The 21,287-nt window shown below is 39.3% G+C and overlaps 1 protein-coding gene across 1 annotated transcript; it reads left to right on the top strand.

Moving 5' to 3' along the window:
* Nucleotides 1-2,240: 2,240 nt before the first annotated feature.
* Nucleotides 2,241-21,264, top strand: SFT2D1 (SFT2 domain containing 1; the record flags this gene model as incomplete). The annotated part of the gene is made up of 8 exons (XM_081997565.1): nucleotides 2,241-2,303; nucleotides 8,495-8,581; nucleotides 11,120-11,202; nucleotides 14,187-14,268; nucleotides 16,675-16,710; nucleotides 17,454-17,512; nucleotides 18,913-18,942; nucleotides 21,189-21,264. 8 exons carry the CDS (start codon nucleotides 2,241-2,243, stop codon nucleotides 21,226-21,228), a joined length of 480 nt encoding a protein of 159 aa, XP_081853691.1. The 3' UTR covers nucleotides 21,229-21,264.
* Nucleotides 21,265-21,287: the final 23 nt, after the last annotated feature.

Below are 21,287 nucleotides of genomic sequence, written 5' to 3'. Positions count from 1 at the left end.
GGAGGGCAGCTGTAAGCCACAGACTGCCTAGGCTTCTCCCTCCAGGACAAGCAGGCACACTCTCCTGTCTTCCATGGGGTCCTCTGATGAAGAAGGGAGGCAGGAGGAGCGAGAAGGGACCCCACCCCACTGTCAGGATCCTCCAGGAACCAATTCTTGGTCTGGGGTAGCAAGCAGGTGGGCATGGGAACAGCAGTTCCTGCCAGCAACCAGTTCCCTTCAGAGCCACCACCAAATGACACTCCCATGCTGACACCTTTAGGCCAGCTGCAGAGGAGGAGGAGGAGCTCACCAAGGACCTCTGCTCACCACCTCCTGCCCCTGTCAACTGCAAAGCACCCAAGCCAAGCAGGTGGCAGCAAGCTCCTGGGCCTCTCCTTTCTCCTTGCAGCTGTGGGCATGGGGCCACTGCGCATGCCAGGTACCAGTAAGATGATTTTTGCCCCGCTTTCTCATTTCTCCTCCTCTGTTCAGATGGGGTCACGGTTATGTTGTTCCCTTACACACACTCTCCTCCCTACTGAGGTCCTTGCAAGGTATGGTCCATGCTGGCCAGCGCAGGGGGTAACATTTTGCTGTTGTTTGACTATTTTCACACAGCCATGTATGCAGGTGTTCCTCCCATTCCAAACTTTGGCCTTGATCTAAAGCTCCCTGAGATGCTGATGGCCTGTCATTAGGTTGGAAAGGTGCAGTTTGTGTCCCAAGTGTTTCACCTAAAAGCCAATGTACAAGGCACATGGGAAACTCTTCCTAAGCATACATGGGGAGGGGAACAGCGTAGGAACCCTCCTCTCACAGACAGAAGAGAGGGAGAGGAAGGTTTCTGTCCTGAAGGGCCTCATCAGGGGCTCTGCCACCCTGGCTCTTATCAAGTTTCACTCATGAAGCAGCCGGTTACACAGCCCTTATCATTCATCATCCCCTCCTGCCCCACCCCACACTGCTGCCTGCTGTCACTTTGCAGCTAAGCAGCAGGCAGGGCACACCCTGCCATTGCTGTCTCCTTTTTACTCAGCAAACCATACAGGCCAGAGCTGTGGTGCTCGTCTGAGGGCCAGTCACGCAGCAGAGACACATGCGAAGATGCAGGAACGGCCCCAAAGGGCATACAAGGTCAGCATCTGAACAGAGCAGGACAGGGAAGACTCATGTGGAGCAAGCACGCTAGTCCAGAGGGAACGGTGGTTGGAGCACTGCTGGGAACAAGCAGGCAAAGCAGCCAAAACACAGGGCAGCGCGATGGCCTTCACCAGAGCCCTTCTCCAAGGAGCAGAGGTTACCAGATAACACAGAGCCATACTGGAATCTCCATATTAATATATGCATTACACTTTCTCATGGAAGAAGGCCTTTACAGCTAATTCCATTTCTCTCTGCCCCACCCATCTGTAGCTGGAAAAGCACCTGGCTTGCTCACAGATGGTGTGTAGGGCACAACATGCACCTCTAACTCAAGGAGCTCCGAGGCTGTTTGCATTGGTGCTTGCAGCGCTCCTGCTGTCTGGTAGTTGGATGACCAAATGCTCGGCCCACCTGCACCGTTCCCTTGGTACGACCAAGGTAAAAGCAGGCACAGGCCCCACCGCTCAAACCGCTTGTGCTCTGGAGATAAGGCAGCCTCCCCCGGAGCTGGCGAGCCTGCTAGCGCCCCGGGCCCCTTCCCTCTGCGGCGCCATCATGCCCTAACCGCGGCTCTAGCAGGGCCGTGTATAATCATGGTATTACCATTCTGTACCTACACAAAAGGCTTTATGTAACTGGGAATTCGCACTGCCGAGCTCATGTAAATTACTTCTGTGCGCATCGAAATAAGCCAATTCCGCAGCCAGCGATGAAGCCTGGGCCCACTGAAAAAGCCCTTCGTCCTCTCCAGTGAGACCTGCACAGGCGCCCACCGCCGCCCCCACCCGTGTGACGCGGTGGCGGCATCACCCCACAGGGGGTCCCCGGGGATGCGCCCGGGACGCGCCCCCACCGCGGCCGGAGCCGCCGCCACCACCCTATCACGATCGGGCCGCTCCACCGCCCAAGTGCGCAGGCGCAGACTTCGCCTCCGCCTCTCGCCCAACGGAAGCCTGCGGGTGTCCGTCACTTCCGGTTGTGCCTGCGGCCCGGTAGGGGAGTGCAGTCCGGCCCGGTCCTGTTCCCCCCCACCGCGGTGCGGTGCGGTCCGGTCCGGTCCAGTCCAGTCCAGTCCGGCCCGGCCCGGCCCGGCCCTGCCCTGCCCTAGCGACGGCATGGATAAGCTGCGGCGGGTGCTGACCGGGCAGGATGATGAGGAGCAGGGACTGACGGCGCAGGTACCTCCCGGCGAGTACCCGTTCTTCTTCCCCCTCCCCGCACCGGCGGCTTGGTGGCCGTCGCTAACGGTCGCCGCGCTGCGGCTCGCGGGCTGGCGCCCCCTCTCCCGCGGGGAGGCGCTGGGGTCTGAGCGGCGCCGGCGCCGTGACGGGGAGTCGCTGAGGTCTCCCTGCCCCGGGCCCGCACTGGTATCCGCGGCCTCGGGCGCTGCCGTGTTCCCAGCACTTCCCCCCTCCGCGGCCTGTGCGCACACACACCCCCCCTCCTCGGTGTCTGCCCTCATGGCCGTCCGTGTCAGTAAGCGGGAGAGACGGGGAGGCAAAGGAGGGATGAAAGTTTCCTGCGTGCACCGAAGGACGAGGTTTGCGGGCCCCAGGCCCTTCCCGGGAGTAAGAGTTTTGTCGAATTTTCGGTGTGTGGAGAAGCTCTTTGTTGTGTTGCTGGTCTGAGATCCTTTGGTTTTATTTCCCACGTCCTGCTTTGGGATAACAGGGTCTCTGTGTCTTGTGTGTACTCTTCCTCCTATATGGCCTTAGTACTTAATGATCCGCTAAACAACAGGTTTTCTTTCTAAATTGCTTTTCCATTTCCTTATGCCCCTGAATTTGCAACAGCTATGAAGGACTTTCTCTAGATAGAGATAGTTTTGTGTATGTTGTGCTGTAGTTCCTTATTTTGCCCCATACTCCTCAAGTACAATCTAATTTTTCTCTTTCCTCCCCACTATCTTCCTCATTGTCAGTTTGGTTTTTTTTACTGGGTTTGAACACCACACATTTCTGAGACTTCACTTTTACATTGAAGCAAAGCTGAACATACTTGTAAGAGAACCATTTATACTATCGGCTCCCTTTTAATTGGTGTGACTGCAGATCAAAGTACCCCACATCATGGAATATCTTGATAATGTGTGCCACAGGATGCTGGAGCATGGGTGGAGGAAGCTGGAACGTAGAGCAGCCTGCATCTGAGCTGCAGCTAATAAACCTTGATGAACCAGCACAGCTTCAGTATAGTTCTTGTCTATGGCATAATATTAGTTCCAGCGGTTTGCTGCTGACATGGTTCACTTGTTTTTGCACTGAGTTGCTGCTGGTCTTCAAGGTTTATGAACTTGGCCTCTTTGCCACAGTAAAACAGCTAAATTGTATCTATGCCCAATTGATTCTGGAAGCTGTGTGTCATCTGTGCCCTTTCACACCAGAACTGGCTGCCGACATGTGGGAGGGATGCTTCACCTTCTGATTTCATTTCAAGATTATCAAAGAAATACTTAAATTTCTGTTAATCTTAGTTCAATTCCAAGAAAATTAATTCATCTGCCATCTCCAGGCACATTTCACATGAGATGCATGATAGTGACATAGAGTTCTTCTTTACTTGATGTTGTGATGTTTAAGGCAGCAATAAATAGATAAATGCTGAAGTATTTAATAATTTTTATATTTGAGGTGTATATGCAGAGAAGGGGAGAACTCAGCTAAGAATGTGTCATTTGTTATATGTCAGTAACTAAGCTCTGTATGATTCGGTTATTGTATGCAATGATGTTGTTATAGCCAGAGAAGACTTTAAATAGGAAAAACCTGCCGATATTTAAAGCCTATCCAGTACATTATATGTTTTCTTCTATCAATATGCCTTTGGTGTAGTGCAAAGGAGCTTCATGTTGAGGAGATGAACCAGGAAGTTCTTATTTAAAGTAAATAAATACCCACTGAAGAAAAACTCAAGTGTTTAGGCTAGGCAATGTCTCTGTTGTAGGTTTCTCTCAAAGTAACAATGTATTTCTAGAACACTGGAAGTCAGGCCTCTTTTTGATAAGGGAATTAATATGTGGCATTCACTGCTCTAAATCTATAGCTTTAGAGCTGAATGGTATTGACTATTTCTAAAGTGTGTGTAAAAGTACGTGCTCCCATGCAGAGGAGAACACTTTTTAAGACATAAGGTTGAGAAAGAAAATATAACATTATGCATTTTGTGTGTAAAGTCTTTAACTGTTTTAGATGACCTTTCTGGAACTGAGTCATTGGTTAAAAACAATGGCCCTCTCTTTGGAATAGCTGATAGCTATGTAATAACCATCATATGGTTTATGTTCATAGATGTCTCTGTATGTTACTCTCTCTTGATTTTTGTGGAACCATTACCATGAAGTCATCAGTAATTCCTGTTAGAAGAAGAAAAGTATATACTGACACAATTGTGTGATGATTCAGTGAAGTCTTTCTGTACTTTCAAAGCTCTTCAGATGACTAACTATTGCTTCTTGCTGCAATTAGAGCAATTATTCTAAATATAGTTTTTTTTAAAAAAAAGGAATTGATTACAAAAATAAATTGTAAATTGTAAGTATATCAGTGTCATGATGTTGTCTGGGCAGGGTTATGCTATTAGTTTTGGTGTTGATAAAACTAAATATAAAATCATTCTGTTTGACAGATTGGCTTGTTTTTTGACTGTAGTTTCATGATAGTTGTTTGACAACTGCTTAAAGCATTCAACAAGATTTTAGGAAGGAGGAATAGACCAGATATTTAAATTTCTTATATTTTACTACAAAGTGTTGATAGAAATACATATAAGGAAGCCTGTTAGGGAAAGATGAAAATATATCTCTCTCAATATTTTTTTAAATATTGCTTAGGAACTCAATTCTGCAAATGTACTCAACATTTTTTTGAAATTGAGTTTTCTCCGTTACTTGCATGTTTTAAATTTAGTATCAAGAAAAGATATAATTGTTAACTTCTAGAATCTTTCTTAAAACCTGTAAAAGAAAGTGCTTCTATTTTTTTTTTTGTTTGCCCACGTGGAAAACTTTTATAAGATAATCAATGTATGGGTGGAGCCCAGGTAAATGTTCAAAACCACAAGAAGTGTTTTTTGATCAATGGTGGTCTTGCAGATTATCATTGATGTGATTTATTGTGTGTCAGTAGCAAGCTGTTTGGTAAAGACACTGTTTTGCAACTATTGCAAGACTGTTCCTTATGTTTCAGGAAGTCTGCCTGCTGTATTACAGTTTTTACTTAGGGTTTCGTCTTGATTTCTGGATGTCTTGGTCATTTCTTTGATGTAGTATTTTCTTGGAATATTCTGTGAATAAAAATCTTTGCTTTTTGCCCAGGACTTTAGCATTAAAGCTTACTATAGAAAACTAAAGTTTTCTATTTGTTGATTTCTGTTGCTTTTTTCTTTTTATTGCTTAAAAACAAGCTGATAAGCAGTATAGCAAGAAGGGTATGTTTTGCAGGACTTCCCTTGCTGCCACCACTGCATGGTTCTCCATATTAATGTTTCCCCAGATGTGGAAATTGCATGGCAATTTTTTTCAGTCTTCTAAGTAAAAGCTTCTGCTGATGCAAATGTCCTCTTTTTTTTTTTTTAATCTGAAACCTAGGATTAGCTGTACAGTTTGTCAGACAATAAAAGAAGTCCAAATCACCCTTACATTGTTTCCCGCTTTTGTTGTGTAGGCAGCTTAGACTTACTAACTTTTTCTGGGGGTTCTGGTTCATAGACTCTGAGTGTAGGTGTAAGAAACTAAGCTGTTAATTCAGGGTGTCTCACAGCCCCTCTTATAGAGAAGTTACTGATCCTGCAGCACATAGGCAGGCACTGTGTCAGGTCCTCAACTTTTACAGACTGTAGCCTGGCATTTTAGCACAAGCTGAAGTCTGTGGTTTAAGTAGTTGAACTATGTACCTGTTACTCAACTTTTGCAGCAAGGTGCTTCACTACAGGGGTGGAACAGACATCTCGGAAAGGTAACCAGTTCCATTGCTTCCATGAAACACAAAAAGTATTAGGTATCAGGGCCTGAGAAAATGCATTACCAGATCTCCAGTTTCAGGATTTCAAACATTGCATTAGCTAGGTTCAGCTTGATAACATAGATGGTCATGGCATCAGGAATGGTTGGAGGATCAGCCTTCATTTTAATGACCATTTATTTGGTTTTATTATTACAGAGAATGCTATCTTGTGGTGCTTTGGCAGCCATCGTGCCACACCTTATCTTTTTGCAGTTCATGTGCACATATTGTCAATCTAAGTTTTTAAGAAATAAATCCATAAAATGTATTAAACTAGTTTTAAAATAATATTTAAAATCTTGTGGCGTTTTTTTTCTGATCCTTTGTGTGGTTCACTTACGGTGTTGGTATTTTTTTCCACCTAATAACTGTTAAAGATTTAAATGAAGATAAAGCTATTTTCAATTTTCTATGAAAAATTAAATTTCCTGATAGTTATTTCAGGAACACCATCGGATATTAAGGCTAGAAGTAGAATAGCAGTTAAGTGGCAGCAATGTACCTGTTACACCTGAAGAAATTGTTTACCTTCATCCTCTCCCCATTTTCTAGGCAATCAGAAATGTGTGCGTTGGGTGTACCGATAGCGTTGGCCCATCCACACTTTATTTCTGAGCAGGGATGGAAAGGATTTTTACTTTTTTTGTGTGTGTAGGTGTGATGAGTTGCATGAATAGGTGCAACTAAAAGCGTGATTCAAAGGGATGTCTTCAGTTGTGTCCTACCAGCTCTTTTTGCACTTCTTACCTGTGTAGATATTCAGAAATATAACTATTAATACAATTTCAAATACTAAACCATCTTTTAGTTACTGCTTTTGTCCATTTCTTTAATGCATACATAAGGATAAAGAGTTGGACCTAACAAGGTAAGCTGCATCTTCTGACCTTTGGGAAGTTCTGTCCTAACTGCTGAACACAGTGAAGGGGAAAGAAAATTCAGAACAGTATTGTATCCCAGCTCTGTGTCTGCTCAGACACTATGCAAGTGTCAGAGATTATTTTTAGTATTCTGATTCCCCCTTGTAAATAATTGAAGTATTTAATTTGATTAAATAAGGTTAGTAATTTTTTTTTATAAATAGAAAGTAGTCCAAACTAGTCTTTGTTGACATACGTTCAGACACTGATTCATCACAGCATATAAATATGTGCTCGTTAGTGGCCCTTTTTTATTAAACTGGGTATGGATTCTTCCGCTGTAGAAGTGAAATCATTCTAAGCAGTAACCAAATTTCATTCATTCACTTCCCACTGCCTAAAGGAGGAATTTTTCAAAAGAGTAGGAGAAATGTCAAACTCATTGGTTGGGGAAGCCCTAACTTGTATAGTTGATTAATAATACTTGATTGAAAGTATCTGTAGAATAGATAACAAGAGGGCAAGTTTGCTTCTCATGTAAACAAACTGGAAAGCTAGCTTTTTACAGTCATCTTATATATGCTGAAGCAACAAATATACTTTCTATTCTACATTGGTCTATTAATTTTAGTGACCTGGAGTAAGCTGAAATACATTGTTCTTACAGCATGCGTGGAGAAGATGAGCTGAGCATATCTAACCCATCACTGCTGCTGAAAGGGGCTGTTCTGCCAGCTATGTGGCCCTGCCTCTTTCGTTATATCAGCCCCACCACTTTTCTGACGCCTTGCTGAGCTGGTTTGGCTCATTAGTCTAGCATAGGACCAAGTCATCAGAATAGAAGAAACACTAGTTCTCTCCCTGCTTTGTGAGTTGTGTCAGCTAGCTCAGTTCAAGAAGGGGTCTTACAGGTTCTGGAGTCACACTGGAGAAGCAGGAAGTAAAATGATCCCTTTCAGCAAGTTAGCTGTCTGATGGGACGAGCTATGTTAAACGGCCTACACCTTCACCCTGTAAGGAACAGTAACTGAGGTGGAATCATAATGCTTGCAGTGGATACTTTACTAATATGTACATTGGATTCTGTCTAGTAACAGGAAAGGTTAGTAATGTCTGCAGGAACATACAGTGCTGCGCAAATAGATACGTTCCTCTGCAAGCTGCTAGAAGGTCCATTCATTCTGCTTTGGTACAATTGTGAGAATTTTCAATTGTAATTGTACGGTGAAAAGAAAGTGTTTGAAAGAGGAGCAGTATTGCTTGAGTGCCAGGATATACCTTTATAGGTTTTTGTCTTTTTTGTTTGTTTTGGAAATATGTTTCCAAATTGCTAACATAATTTCTTAAACTGAAATAATTAATATGCAAGCAACTGTTCAGCAAGGTAAAATAACTGCTTCTGTCTCGAAAAATATTTTGTTTGAAGTTAAGGACTTGAATAATAAAGAAAAAAATGTCCTTTGGATTGTTCAAAACTGGGTTTCTAATATTTTTTTCCGTCCCATTAAGGTCCTCGATGCCTCAACACTCAGCCTTGGTACTCGTGTCAGATGGTTCGCCATATGTTTTATTGCTGGCATTGTGTGTTCTATTCTTGTAAGTAAAGTGATTCTGTGTTTGCTTTATCCTGTATCCTAAATTTTATATCCATAAATTTAACTGGACATTAAATGTATAATTAGCGTGTGGGAGCTGTGGTTCCATAAATGATGATTTTGACCACCTTTCTTCCATTCAGAGCAGAGATCATTTTTATTGTAGTGTAATAACATTTCTTACTAAAAGGTTTAAACACTGACAAATATGCTATATTTTTAATTTAGATTTGTGACTGGTGTTCTGGGAAAGAGCTTTTGCTGTTTTTCAGTGTGTACTCATTTTTATTCTCTCCAATAAAAGGGGAAAAGGAGGCAGAAGCTTAAAGGGTTTTTAAAGGCTGAAGAAACCACAAGTATAACCTGTCACACTCACAAATCAATAGGTGATGACTGTGGTAGCACGTTGACACTTGAAAAACCTGACGCACTCCTGTTGATCTTACAGCCAGCAAATCATTTGTTCGTTCTTGAACTTGAGGTGTTGGCAGGAGGCTCCAGCCTGCGGTTAAAAGTTGAGATCTGTTAATTGATTTGGTCTATCAAAAGCTGGCACAAGTAACTTGCAGTACAAAGCAGTTCTTCATCTGCATGGAAAGTCCCAGAAGCAGGTGAAATAACATTGGGGAAGTATCCAGACTGCTGGTTTTGCTCTTTTTCTTTCTTTTAGTTTTTCTTTTTTTTTTCATTGTGAAGTAGTATGTTGGGTCTTCACAGAGCATGACTTCTGATGTGAGCTAGTCAGCAGCCTTTGGCTAATGTGTGTGGATGACATTTGCAGTTTTTGCCAAGACTGTCAGGCAGATTGCCTTCACTTGTAATGCATTCTGGTGCTAGGATGGAGAAACTTGCCCTGTGTTTATTAGTTTCTGGTTTTGCCATTTCATTTTGCTCTTTCATTTAGCATGAAAAGTTCTTAAACATAGGAGACTTACGTAATGACAGGAAGAAGCTGTGGAGGAGCAACCTGTTGATAGTTTGAGGCATTCACTTAGAGATAGCCACTCACTGAATTCTCCTGCAGGTGGAAGCTTCTGGTTCTTTATCAAAACTTGCAGTTTGTTAGACTCCCTGGGACCCAGAGGTAAACCAGAACAATTGCTGGTCTTAGCTATGAGAGGTCTTATTTAAGTGGTAATTAGCTCAGTAAAGGAACTGGAGAGTGGCATTCTTCATGTTGGCATCTGTCAAGTACAGTGACATAAGCTCTGGCCACATGCTTGTGTTAGAGAAGAAGCAAGCTCTGGAGAGGGAGCTCAACATTGGTTTGGAATATCCCTTTTTTACGGTTGCTTAAGCATTCTTTGGTGGACTCCCTCCCCCCCCTCCATTTTTTTCGCAAGTAATATTTAACCAGTATAATCACAGATTTTAGTACGCTCCACATTTGTGCTTTTACACCTATTTCTGGACAGTTTAACATCACTCTTTTTGCTGCAATTTTTTTAGTGTTTAATCTGTGTGCCTATTCTATATCACATGGTGTGAAACTATGAAACAACACATAAAAGGCTTTAGGATATTGGTTTCCTGAAGTTTCCTTGAGTTATCTTGAGCTCGGTAAGAGTCAAAACTCTGAATAGTGTGTTTGTGGACCTCGAATCTTGTAGGCAGCTCTCCAGCTAAGCTTTGCCACATGAAGCTGAGAACTGGCAGCTCCATCTTCTTCTGCTTCAGATTATGGATTTTTTGGTGTATTTATTATGTTCTTGGCTGCCCAAAATTGCAGGTGGTGTTTTTCCTTTAGTCTTTGCAAAGTGTTCATCAGCTTTCCTTGTAGAAACAATTACACTCTTCTTTGCAGCTTTCCATGGTTGCTTGTACTGTGGACTGCAAACTGACACCACAAATTTCCACTGAAATTGCAATTGGGTAGAATATAGTTACTTTTTTTTTGGCAGGACACAGTGTCCACATCACAGCTTTAAAAAAAAAAAAAAAAGAAGAGAAGTTAAAAAAACAAACTTTAAAAAAACATGTTTTGCTTCTAATTTAGGCTCTATTTCTCCCTGATCATCATAGGGACTGTGATCAGCAAAAGGCTTTGGATTTTTTTGTGTTTAGTGGAAATAAGAGATGTCTAGAAGTAAGAGTTCTAAAATATTTCTATTCAGCCCCAGTGCATATCTAGACTACGAGTGCAGATGGTTGATTGGAGGAAAAAGGAGATGGTGGATATTAGTGTGGCTTTATGATATTTTTTTCCTTTGTGTGCAGACATGTATGATGTATGGTGGGGCATTGTAACAAAACTGAAAGTGTCACAAATAAAATATAAATGGTACAAGTAAATGTTATAAACAATATAAATAGGCATTGCCTAGTTGTAAAAATACTGTGAAATATAGTAAATCAATACATTATTTTGTCTGTAGGTGGCAGTAGAAGTAAACTGAACATTACTACAAATCTGAGAAAAGTATACTCTGCTAGTATATGTAAAATTGACATTTTTTGTAGTTTGGAAATATATTTATAGACTATAAAAATCTAAATAAATTAACTAATTAAAAACGTTTGAATAACCTATCTTTTATAGGGAACAGCGTTGCTATGGCTCCCAAAGGGGATCAAACTTTTTGCAGTGTTTTACACCCTGGGAAATATTGCTGCATTAGCCAGGTATGATCTCTTAATTATTGTTATTAGACAAGTATCCTCCTTTTCATCAACATTTCCATTTGCTTTTACTCTAAAATGGTGTCTGGTTATGTTGTGTGTAAACAATGTTGTTTTCGTATTGACATGCTAATATAAAATCTTGTTTGTCTTACAGTTTTGAGATTAATAATTCATGAATATTAGTTATTCACTTGTTATTGCCCCATTGTAATGTTTTACGTGATTGTTTTGTAGACACATCACAACTGCTATCTGAAGTATGAATAACAAATTGCTGACTGAATGTTTTGTACTTTTTACAGCTAAGTCCTTCTGCCAGGTATCTCAGTTTCAGGGGCAAACTAGTCTGGCTGCTGTGTGGTTGCTTTGTTACTGGAAGGAGCTTTTTGCTTTTAACATAGAGATCATCCTGTTTGGAGGAAAAAATCTTTGACAAAGGAGAGGCTCAGGAAATCCTCATTTTGACTGTAAGGCCAGGCAGAATCTAGAAATCGCTCATAGTAATTTTACACGCTGTGCTTTGTTCTTTGCAGTGTTCCCTGTAACAGTCTTTAAAGGGTTTTTAGAAGAGACCTCCTAGGATCTAAAACTTTTCTTTCACTGTTTGAAAGACATGTAAGAAACAACTTAATGTCTATAAAGTATTTTCAGTTTCTGTTTGTCCTCACTCTCTTACTGTCTTAGCATAGTTAAAGCATGGTCGTGGGACTTGGAACCCGTGGAGTCTGGTCTTGACTTTCATGGACTTTGTGACTTCAGTCAAGTCACTTAACTCTTGAGTTAAAGCATTGTTAATTTGTTAAAACTCAGACAATGTGACATTAATGTTTGAGAAATGTGATGGTGTACTACTTTTCCTCAAGAAATTTTTTAGAGGACAAAGATATTTATACTGGAATTGAGTCTCTCATTTGTGTAACTACTCCATCTCATATTAAAACAAGACAAAAAGTTAATATTGGAAGTAGGCAAAAATGAGTATTTCCCTTTCTCTCCCTTACCTTACTCTTTATTCTTTGTTGTTGTTGTTTTGATTTGTTTGGTTTTTTTTAACCTAGTATTTTGGGTGTTTTCACTGCTTCAAATTAAATTAGCATTTTAGAAACTTGGTACTAATAAAGTCTAACAGTCAGTGAACTAAAACGAAAGCTTTTACAGACTGGTATTTCTTTTAAGAGAACACTGAAAAATTTTAGTCTGGTTTCCAACTAAAATTAGAAGTAAAAAGAGGCCCCTTTCCCCATCAGTAGTCCTTTTTGATATAAACAACAGGCAACTGTGTTCTATGAACAGTAGGAAATGACAAGGAAGTCCCAAACTGACAAGGAAATTTAAAGTTTTTCAGGTTTGTTTGCAAGTCTGCATTTAAAACAAATGCAGTTACCACTCTTACTAAATAGTCCTGTCTGGCCTGTTTCTACTATAATTTTCTAGCCACAAACATGAAAACAATGATACTCATTTGATTCTTCTCTGGGATGATGAGTGTATCTTCTACAGAATGTGTTGTGTATAATAAATATCCTGTGTAAGTGGAGGACCTCTAGAATATTTTTTTTCCAGCCTTTCTGCTCCTTATGGATTCTTCCACATCTTTGGAGAAGCCCTTGTGATGTCTGTTCTTCAATGCTAATCAGACTAGCATCAATGCATTTTGCTTTCTATGTCTTTTCTGCCTGCTTTATGCGGCCTGAACCTCCTTCATTTTTACCGCCATATTTTCATCATCCCTATCCTTCCACTAATTAACTCATTTTTTTATTCTAATTCTTCAGGTCCCTTTTTTGTCTTAATTTAATTTTATGTCCCAGCAGCTGAGATTAAAACGTACTGAGAAAAAGTTAGTTTGGATTGCAGTGAGTTTAAAACATTTTTTTTATTGAATTGAGAAAACTTTTTTTCCCCCCCCCCATTTAATACAGACTTTTGAGGTCTGTCTGTTCAACTTAAAGAAGAAAAAAGAGTGAAGAGAAGGGGATGTATACACAAAGTTGCTGGTAGGGGAACATCAGCAACTTTGGCTCAAACATTTGTCTGGGAGATCATGGGTTCTGTTAACTGCTTGGGATGTGGATTCCCATATTTTTTCGATCTTAAAAGATGCATGCTTCACCAGGCTTATGACTAGTTTCAGGAGGGAGCTCTACCAAACTCTTCCCTGCTACTGATTGTTTCATTTCATTTAAATAAATATTAACTAGAAAAGGAGTTAAACTAGTTTCCTGCTCTGTAGTAAAGCATTCAGACCACCTCAAGGTTACAGGCATTCTCACTCGCTCACTACATTTTTGTATTTTCTACAAAGCAGAACGACTGCAATGACAGGGAAGGAAGAGTCTCATCTCAGAATATTTGAAGCCAGATAATTATTCCTACGGTTGTGAATTCTTAGTTCACATTGCATTTCTTTGCATGAACAGGTACAGCATAATGTTGCTGATGGTTTTCATTCTTCCTTCAAGTTAGCTACAGAGTAGAAGGCGGCAGGAGGATTTCATACAAACTACTGAACTTTTACTTTCTTTTTTTGCTTGCTGAGTTTTGGCAAAGAGTTAGAGTTTCCCTGTAATCTTGATTGTCACTACTTGCATGCTGCCTGGGTAAGAAGTTTATTGTTAAACAGAAATTTTCTACAGAAGTTTGGTCTTTGTATTCTTTGCATTCTTTTGGCAAGTCAGTTCTTAGAACAGTCACAACATGAAATCCTCTAGACTTCAATGTGACAACCCTCCGCTATAAGTGGTAATGTTTTGGGAAGAATTCCATGACCAAGGGTGACTCAATACGTAAGCTGTTTCCAGGACGAAATTCATGGAGTATTTCAAATTTAATTCTAGCAGGTCTCTGTTGCTAAACACTGAAATGCCTTTTTAAAGCCTTTGTAGTCATCTAACTGTTGGAAAACTTGTTAATTACCTATTGTCTTTTACAAAGGTTTATTTAAAAGTGATTTACCATCCGTTTTGTTTTTTCCCTCCTATTAGTACATGTTTCCTGATGGGGCCACTGAAGCAATTGAAAGCAATGTTTGAGCCAAAAAGATTAATAGCTACAGTTGTGATGTTGGTAAATATACTATCTTTATTTCCTTTTGCTAAGAAGTTTTCCTTTAGCCTCAAAGGTAAACTTGAGGCTTTACTTTCTCAGTCCACCTTTTCTTTGTACTGAGTAATAATAGTCAAGTTGATTAGCTCTGTATATCATAAAGATTATCCGACTACTTTCTACGAGCCTGTGTTTTTGTTGCCTTTTTTTTATATAATTAATCATTTGGAGTAAAATGTTCTTTACTAAATATTTCTTACTAAATGCTAATATTCCATTGATTATTTTTAATTTATTTTCTAAAACATTATCTTCAAGAACAAGGCTAGAGGGAGACTTTTCAGTATCGTGAAAAGTCAGTGGTCACCAAGTCTAGCTTGACAGTTGTTTGTTGGCTGCAGCTCTGTGTAGCTTAGTGGTTCATCACTTTCAAAGCAATGGAGAAAATTAATTTCTCTCCCCAAAGTTTGGGAAGCCACATGTTTAGCTTCACGCTTCTCTGTTGTGAGGTCCATGGCTCCTTTACTTCCATGACCATCATTTCTTCTTCCAGGTGGATGGAAAAAGCAGCCCTGTCCCCAATCTCAGATCTCCTATCCCAAAACTCTATATTAGGTACTTGAAAACAAGTTTCTGCCCTTGCTGCTTCTCTGTTTTGTACTTATTTTCTCTCTTGATCCTTATGATTTGTTTCCACTTTTATTTTTCAAATGTAGTTGGCTGTCCTGTTCTTGCTATCATACAGCTTTTCTAGTTGATTACAGCTGATGGGAATAAGCAACCCTTCATGAATTCTTTCCAGATGGCTGTCATATGGGTTGTATATTCTTTTACTCACTCACGTGAAAAAAAGAGTTATGTCATTTGAGAAGCAACTTGATCCTTGCTTGGAGTCCGAGCTTTGTTAAAGAGGTGACTTTTTGCCATCTCTTCGAAATCATACCAAGTTACAAGTCCTAGGGAAGTTATGTTTCATAGGTCTGCAGTAAAAATGTCCAATATCTCCAATTCTCCAGAGTCTGTGTTTGCTGAGCATGAATTCTCCAACACTTTACAGCTGTGGGCTTTTTCTGGTCAAGCTGAGGGCTTAAGCCAGGCACTAAAACAGCCAGCACAAAAATTATTTGCTCTGATGATCCTATTATCCACTCTGCTCTGACATGGTGACAAAGAAAATAACTTGCTTTGAAGGCTGTAGAAACAAGACATGTCAGGGAAATGGGAAGAGAACAGAGAGTAGAAAAAATATCACAGACCTACCTACCTGTGCAGAGAAGCTACCAACAAGGTTAGGAAAAGAGGGAATGAAAGGTTTCATCATTAGATTAGCATTATTATTAGCATATTAGTATCATTAGCAGGAACATTGGATGAGAGCTAACACCGTTAGGATGGAAAATTTCAGTAGTACAGAGGAAAACTGGAAAAATTGTAAAGTTTAGAAAACTTTTGATGTATTCGGCTGTTTTCATCCCCATTCTAACACAAAGCTAGAATTGTAGGCAACTCAGTCACAAATGTGACTGTTGTTATATGAGTCTGTTATTTTTACAACAGGCTGTTGTAAATGAGTCTGTTATTTTTATTTCTTTGAATAAAACAACACTGAAAATTTTTTCAGTGAAAATTAGAGTTTCATTCTGTTCTACTATGTGTAATGACAAATGGAGGGAGCCAGGTGAGGTTGAGTGGAAAAGTTCAAAGTGATGGTTACGTTTACACAAATGGTGTGATTAATTTGGCATAGTAAACCATATCATTGTAATGTTCCATCAAAGATGTATAAGTAGCTTGAATAAAGCTTCATGTGAGCTTTTTCACTGTGTATGGGGCAACTGCTCCCTAGTGGGCTCTTCATTGCTGTCAGAAGATGAAAAAACACTGTCAGAAGAAGCAGAGCCTGTGTTTGCCAAATAATGTTAATTGTGAATGGGTGTTTTTATAATGGGTTGTTCATAGCAATGCACATATCTATCTTGTCAGACATTGATGTTATGAATACTGGATCCAAAATGATACTATGTACTGAAATAATAGAATAGCAGTTTCCAGACTACCTGGTTGCTTTCAAACAAGCTTTATCAGCTAAGCCCACCCTGTAATAGAGCGAATACATAAGACTACACAGACCTGGTTATACTCTTCCTGGTCCCTCAAGTCAGTTCCTGCCTCTTCTTTCTTCTAAGACGTGTCCCAGCCCTCCTGGCCATGGAGCACATCATACTGTACTTTGGAAAACATCACTTTACATGGAGTTCAGCATATAATCACTGTGTGACAGCCTTTGGTGCTGATGTTTCATGAGTCAATTCTGAAAATGCTGATTACCCATTGAAAACATGAAAACAAATAACACAACAAAGCAAATACAATAACTAAGTATTCATTTGTTTCCTTTTTTTTGTCTCTCCTTTCATCTCCCCCCAGCTTTTCCTGGTATTGACTCTGTGTGCTGTATTCTGGGTAAGTGAGAATCCTTTTTTCCTCTAAAGAGTAATCTAGGTTGGTTAGTTTATTAATTGTATTATGGCTTTAACATACAACTCAGTTGTAAAGGAAAGATGAGCTTGTGTTTGTGGTATTTGTGTTATCAACTGCAAGTTGAGTTTAGGTGATGACCCTGCTACCTAGAAAGCAAATGCATCTGCATGTGATATAGATGACAATACAAAATCTAGAGCATCAGGTTCAGTCTGCGGACCTCTGGATTAAGAACTAAGAAAAGCAAGTTAAAATACACTTTCATCTTAGTGATGTGTACTTGTGTCAGAGAATATCAGAGAATATGTAGTAGTTTTCAGAAACCATTGGTACAGAATATTAAACTGATTAAGACAAAGGAAGAGAGACAGAACAATTACCTTCAGGCATCTTTATTGAAAAACTGGCTGTAGTTATGTTAGAAGTAAATATGTAGCTAAAGTGAACTTCCATATTTGCAGAAGTACAGTATCATGAATGAAAGTGAAAGTTAACTTTGCTAAGTGTTTTCAAAGCTAGAGAAGGTTTTCATGGCATGATGAATGTCACGGAGTGACAGATTAAATGAATGGAAAGTTGTTAAAAGTGGAAAGGAGTAGCAAGACAAGGAAATTTAGGCGTTGTCGGTTAACTAAATTGTTGACTGAACAGACAGTTCTAATTGTTTATAGTATAGACTGGTGCAAAATGAACTAACTTGCAATATTTGCTTTATTTTTACTTAGTGGAACAAAAAAGGTTTGGCGATGTTATTCTGCATATTGCAGTTCTTGGCAATGACCTGGTAAGATCTTAAAATTCATTTTAATTTCTTCTCCTTGCCCCTACACTGGCATGTTTATAAACCTATATATATACGCTTCGCATAACGCAAGTGTGCTGAAATGCTAGCCTCAATCTGTTTTTCTAAACTAGGTTGTATAACTTGAGCAGAATCTATATGCAGTTGCCTTGCAAAAATGGTAATTTTAAGTATTTTCTGTAATGTGTGAACTTAATTTGAAGCATTATGAAAGGAATATATATGCAAAAAAATTCTCATGCCTTTTTTCTGTTGTGAAAGTAACTGTGTATTCATATGCCCTACTTCTGATTATCCCCCTCTTTTTTGAGTTTTAACTAAATTTTCATTTGTGAAGTGGAAGAAACTAAAAAACATTTTCACAGGGTGTGTCCTGCCCCAAGAATATTTAATGGCACTGGGTAAAGAGTGGGTGGGTGTGAGAGGGTAAATTTAGTGCAACGGCTGCTATGATGAATATCCGGATGGGCTCAAAGCTAGGCTTGGAAATGTGTGAGCACAGATAGGTGAATGCTTGCAAGCCTGGCAGAAGTTTTGGAAGTTACTGCTTTCTCCATGGAGCTACAACTGAATGTACTCAGTCTCCTTGTCCCAGGTGAATTACTTGGTACTAACTCTTAAGTGATCCAGGGTGACCACAGTTCTTGTTTGAACTTGGCCTGAATACACAGTGTCTATACTGAACTTGGATTTGAGGACAAATAACCATTTGTTCAGGATAGGGACTGTTGGGCATCGTGCTGGGCCCAGGTAAATGCTTGATACTAAACAGGGGGAAGACCTCTAACTCAAACTATGTTCTGCATGTTTACAGCAGACAGCTTCACATTTGTTAGGTGTCCTAGAGCTTGATCAGGCTGGGCATGAGAACAAAACCTAGCTTGGAGGCTTGTGAGAAGCAAAGAATTATCAGCTGTTTGACTGTCACAGTTGTGGCGTATTATTCATACTACAGCATATATCTGTATTTAGAGTTGCATAAATAATATGATTAGATGTATATTTGCGTAGTAATCTATATTGTCTTTTAAACTGGAAAAAGTTGTCTCTGTCATCTTGAAGAATACTGTTTTCCCAGAAATCTCCATTCCTCTTGAATATAGTGATAGTAAATCGGCTTTTTTTAAATTTACGTGCAACAGAAGTTACAAATTATATATAAACCAAGGAAACAGTAAACCAGGAAATCCTTGGCAGTACGTTTAGTTCTTATCCAAATGTGTCATCTTTTCTCAGGTAAGCATTAAATTGAGTAGGTAATCTTGTTTAGTTTTGTTACAACAGGTTGCTTTTATTAATGCTAGACTAAAGTGACATAATTGGGTTCTAGGGGAGACATGAACACTCTGTCAAATGTACTTTTTTCCTCTCTTTTTTTTCAGGTATAGTCTGTCATATATCCCTTTTGCAAGGTGAGTCTGCATAATAACAGACTTTTGTTAAGATGGAAGTTATCTTTATGGTAGGAAGGGGGGAGTTATTAATTTAATAACTTTTATTAATATGAATTTAATATTCAGTATGTGGAAAAACATAACTTCTTCCCTTTCCTTTTAACTTTTAGAAAATTACATAGTTGAACTCAAAAGTAATGCTTAATATAAGCTTTAAATAAAAAATAAGTACAGCGCTAGTAATTCTTTTTCATCACTGAAAATACATTGAAGTTTTGTTTAAATTCTCCAGTGTTTTAAAAATACATTGATTCAATAGTGACTTTTCCAGTACTAAAATTAAAGATAACTTATGGGTCTAAGGTCTTAGTTAAAAGCAAACAAGTGTAGCTTCAGCTGCTGAGTCTGCTTCTGAATTCCTCCATCATTTTTAGGAGAGGCAAAGGCAATGCTTCATGTTAATTTTCATTTTGGCAAGTTTCTCTCTTTTTTTTTTTTTTTTCACTCTTGTGTGTACAAAAAGGGAATGAAAGCTAGCCAAACACATAGTGAAACCACATGCAAGTAAACAAACGGAAGAACCTATTTTTTTTTTTATATAATGTTTCATGTAAAATGCAGTCTGGTCTTTCAGCAGTGTGGGTTTTTTTCAAAAAAATTTAAGTGCTTCCGTGTCTGTATATTACGTAATGAGGTTTTCTGTAGTAGAAGTGGAGGGGAAAAAAGAATACAAAATGTTGTCTATCCCTGTCATCTGAAATCTTCCTGTAGTGTTTCTGTAACTTCGGCAAAAACATCTGTATAAAGATTTTTATTTTTTTTAAAGCTTCATATTTGATCTAGGAAGGATTAAGCTTTTTTTTTGTGATGGTGGTTTTTTTGAAGATAATAGTTGATAATTGCAATGGATCAAATACTTTAACTGAACTCAGGCTTCAAATTGTCATCTTATTATTTCTGACTTCTCAAGCTAACCGATTCAAAAGTAGTATTCTGAATTCTTATAGTTCCTGTGGCTATGTGACAGTCTCAGTAGGGTCATTCCATTTTTTTTTTGTTTCTTTTTTAATGTTCTGCTCTGCATAGAAAACAGGTTGAGCTCTGGTCTTTTCTGCCCTACCAACAGTATTTCAAGTTCTGGGCAGAAAAACATTAGTTATATGCATCACTTAATTTCTTCCGTTTTATTTGTCTATTAGATTTTATGAGTCAAAGAACTGAATTTTACACAGGCTGCTTTTAGTAGTACAGTCTTCAGGGATTATTGAATTATGTGCTTATGTGGAATGCTATCATAAATTTCTTGTATAGTGATCAAAACCACATTAAGAGCCAGAGAACAGTATTATGTAATTTGTTTAAAGTATGCATTTATCTTGATTTCAACAAAATTATCATAACTTGATGTAGCACTGTTAATGGTTTACTCTTAACAACAATTTACTTGTTTGTGAGGGTGTTTTTTTTTAAATTAATCATGGCTCTCCTGCAGGCATGGCAAAAAACAATCAAAAAACCCAACAACAAAAAACATGCATACGGTGACATGATAGCATTTTTCTTCATTTTTCAAGTTGACTAACAACACAATACAAATTCCACTCAATATTAGTTGTTACGTTTTTGAGAAAAGTAAAAATGAAGGAGACTGAAGTGAGTGATCTGAGTAAAACATTCAGAAAAGTTTGAGTTGTTGATTGAAGAAATAGGCTCCTTCAGATCTTACAAACCTTAAGGCTGAGCCAGCCCTCCATCCTGCACCATTAGTACACAAACCTTAAGCCCTGCAGCCTGTGGGTTTTTGGTGGGTTTTTTCCCTGCAACCTGATGGTCTAACCCAAATGCGGCATGGCCTCAAAGCACCTGTGCTTTGCTGGTTGTCTGGATTTGGTGTGCTCCTCAGCCCTGCCTGTGCCGGCTGGCCTTTGAGAAATAAGGCTTTGACCTTTGCTAAGCCACCAAGCGTGCTGCAGAACAATTTTTAACACTGTGTCTGCGTTTTAGCATGTGCCTGAATGTAAACAGTGTGGAAGACTTAGACAATATGGGCAGACCTGAGCTTCAGAGTGGGCTTGAGCCTTTGCTTTAGCTGGTGCTGTAGATGTACTCAACATAACGATGGCTGTTAAGATCCTCCATCTGATAAACTGTTGATTTTTGTCTTTAGTTTATGTAATGTTTTTAATTTTAAATACGTAATAGTTGATATTTATATAAAGAAAATAACAAGTATCTTAACCAACTTTTTTTTTTCCTTTTTAAAGGGATGCTGTGATTAAATGCTTCTCATCCTGTCTAGAGTAAATTAAAAACCCTAGATTAAAATTAAGAACAGGAACCACTGTACACTTTAAAAGACAACT

The sequence above is a fragment of the Phaethon aethereus genome (assembly GCF_964289735.1).
Source record: "Phaethon aethereus genome assembly, chromosome: 3".
In the NCBI taxonomy this organism is placed as follows: domain Eukaryota; kingdom Metazoa; phylum Chordata; class Aves; order Phaethontiformes; family Phaethontidae; genus Phaethon; species Phaethon aethereus.
The sequence above is the reverse complement of the archived record's forward strand: the minus strand, read 5'-3'. Positions and strand labels throughout refer to the sequence as shown.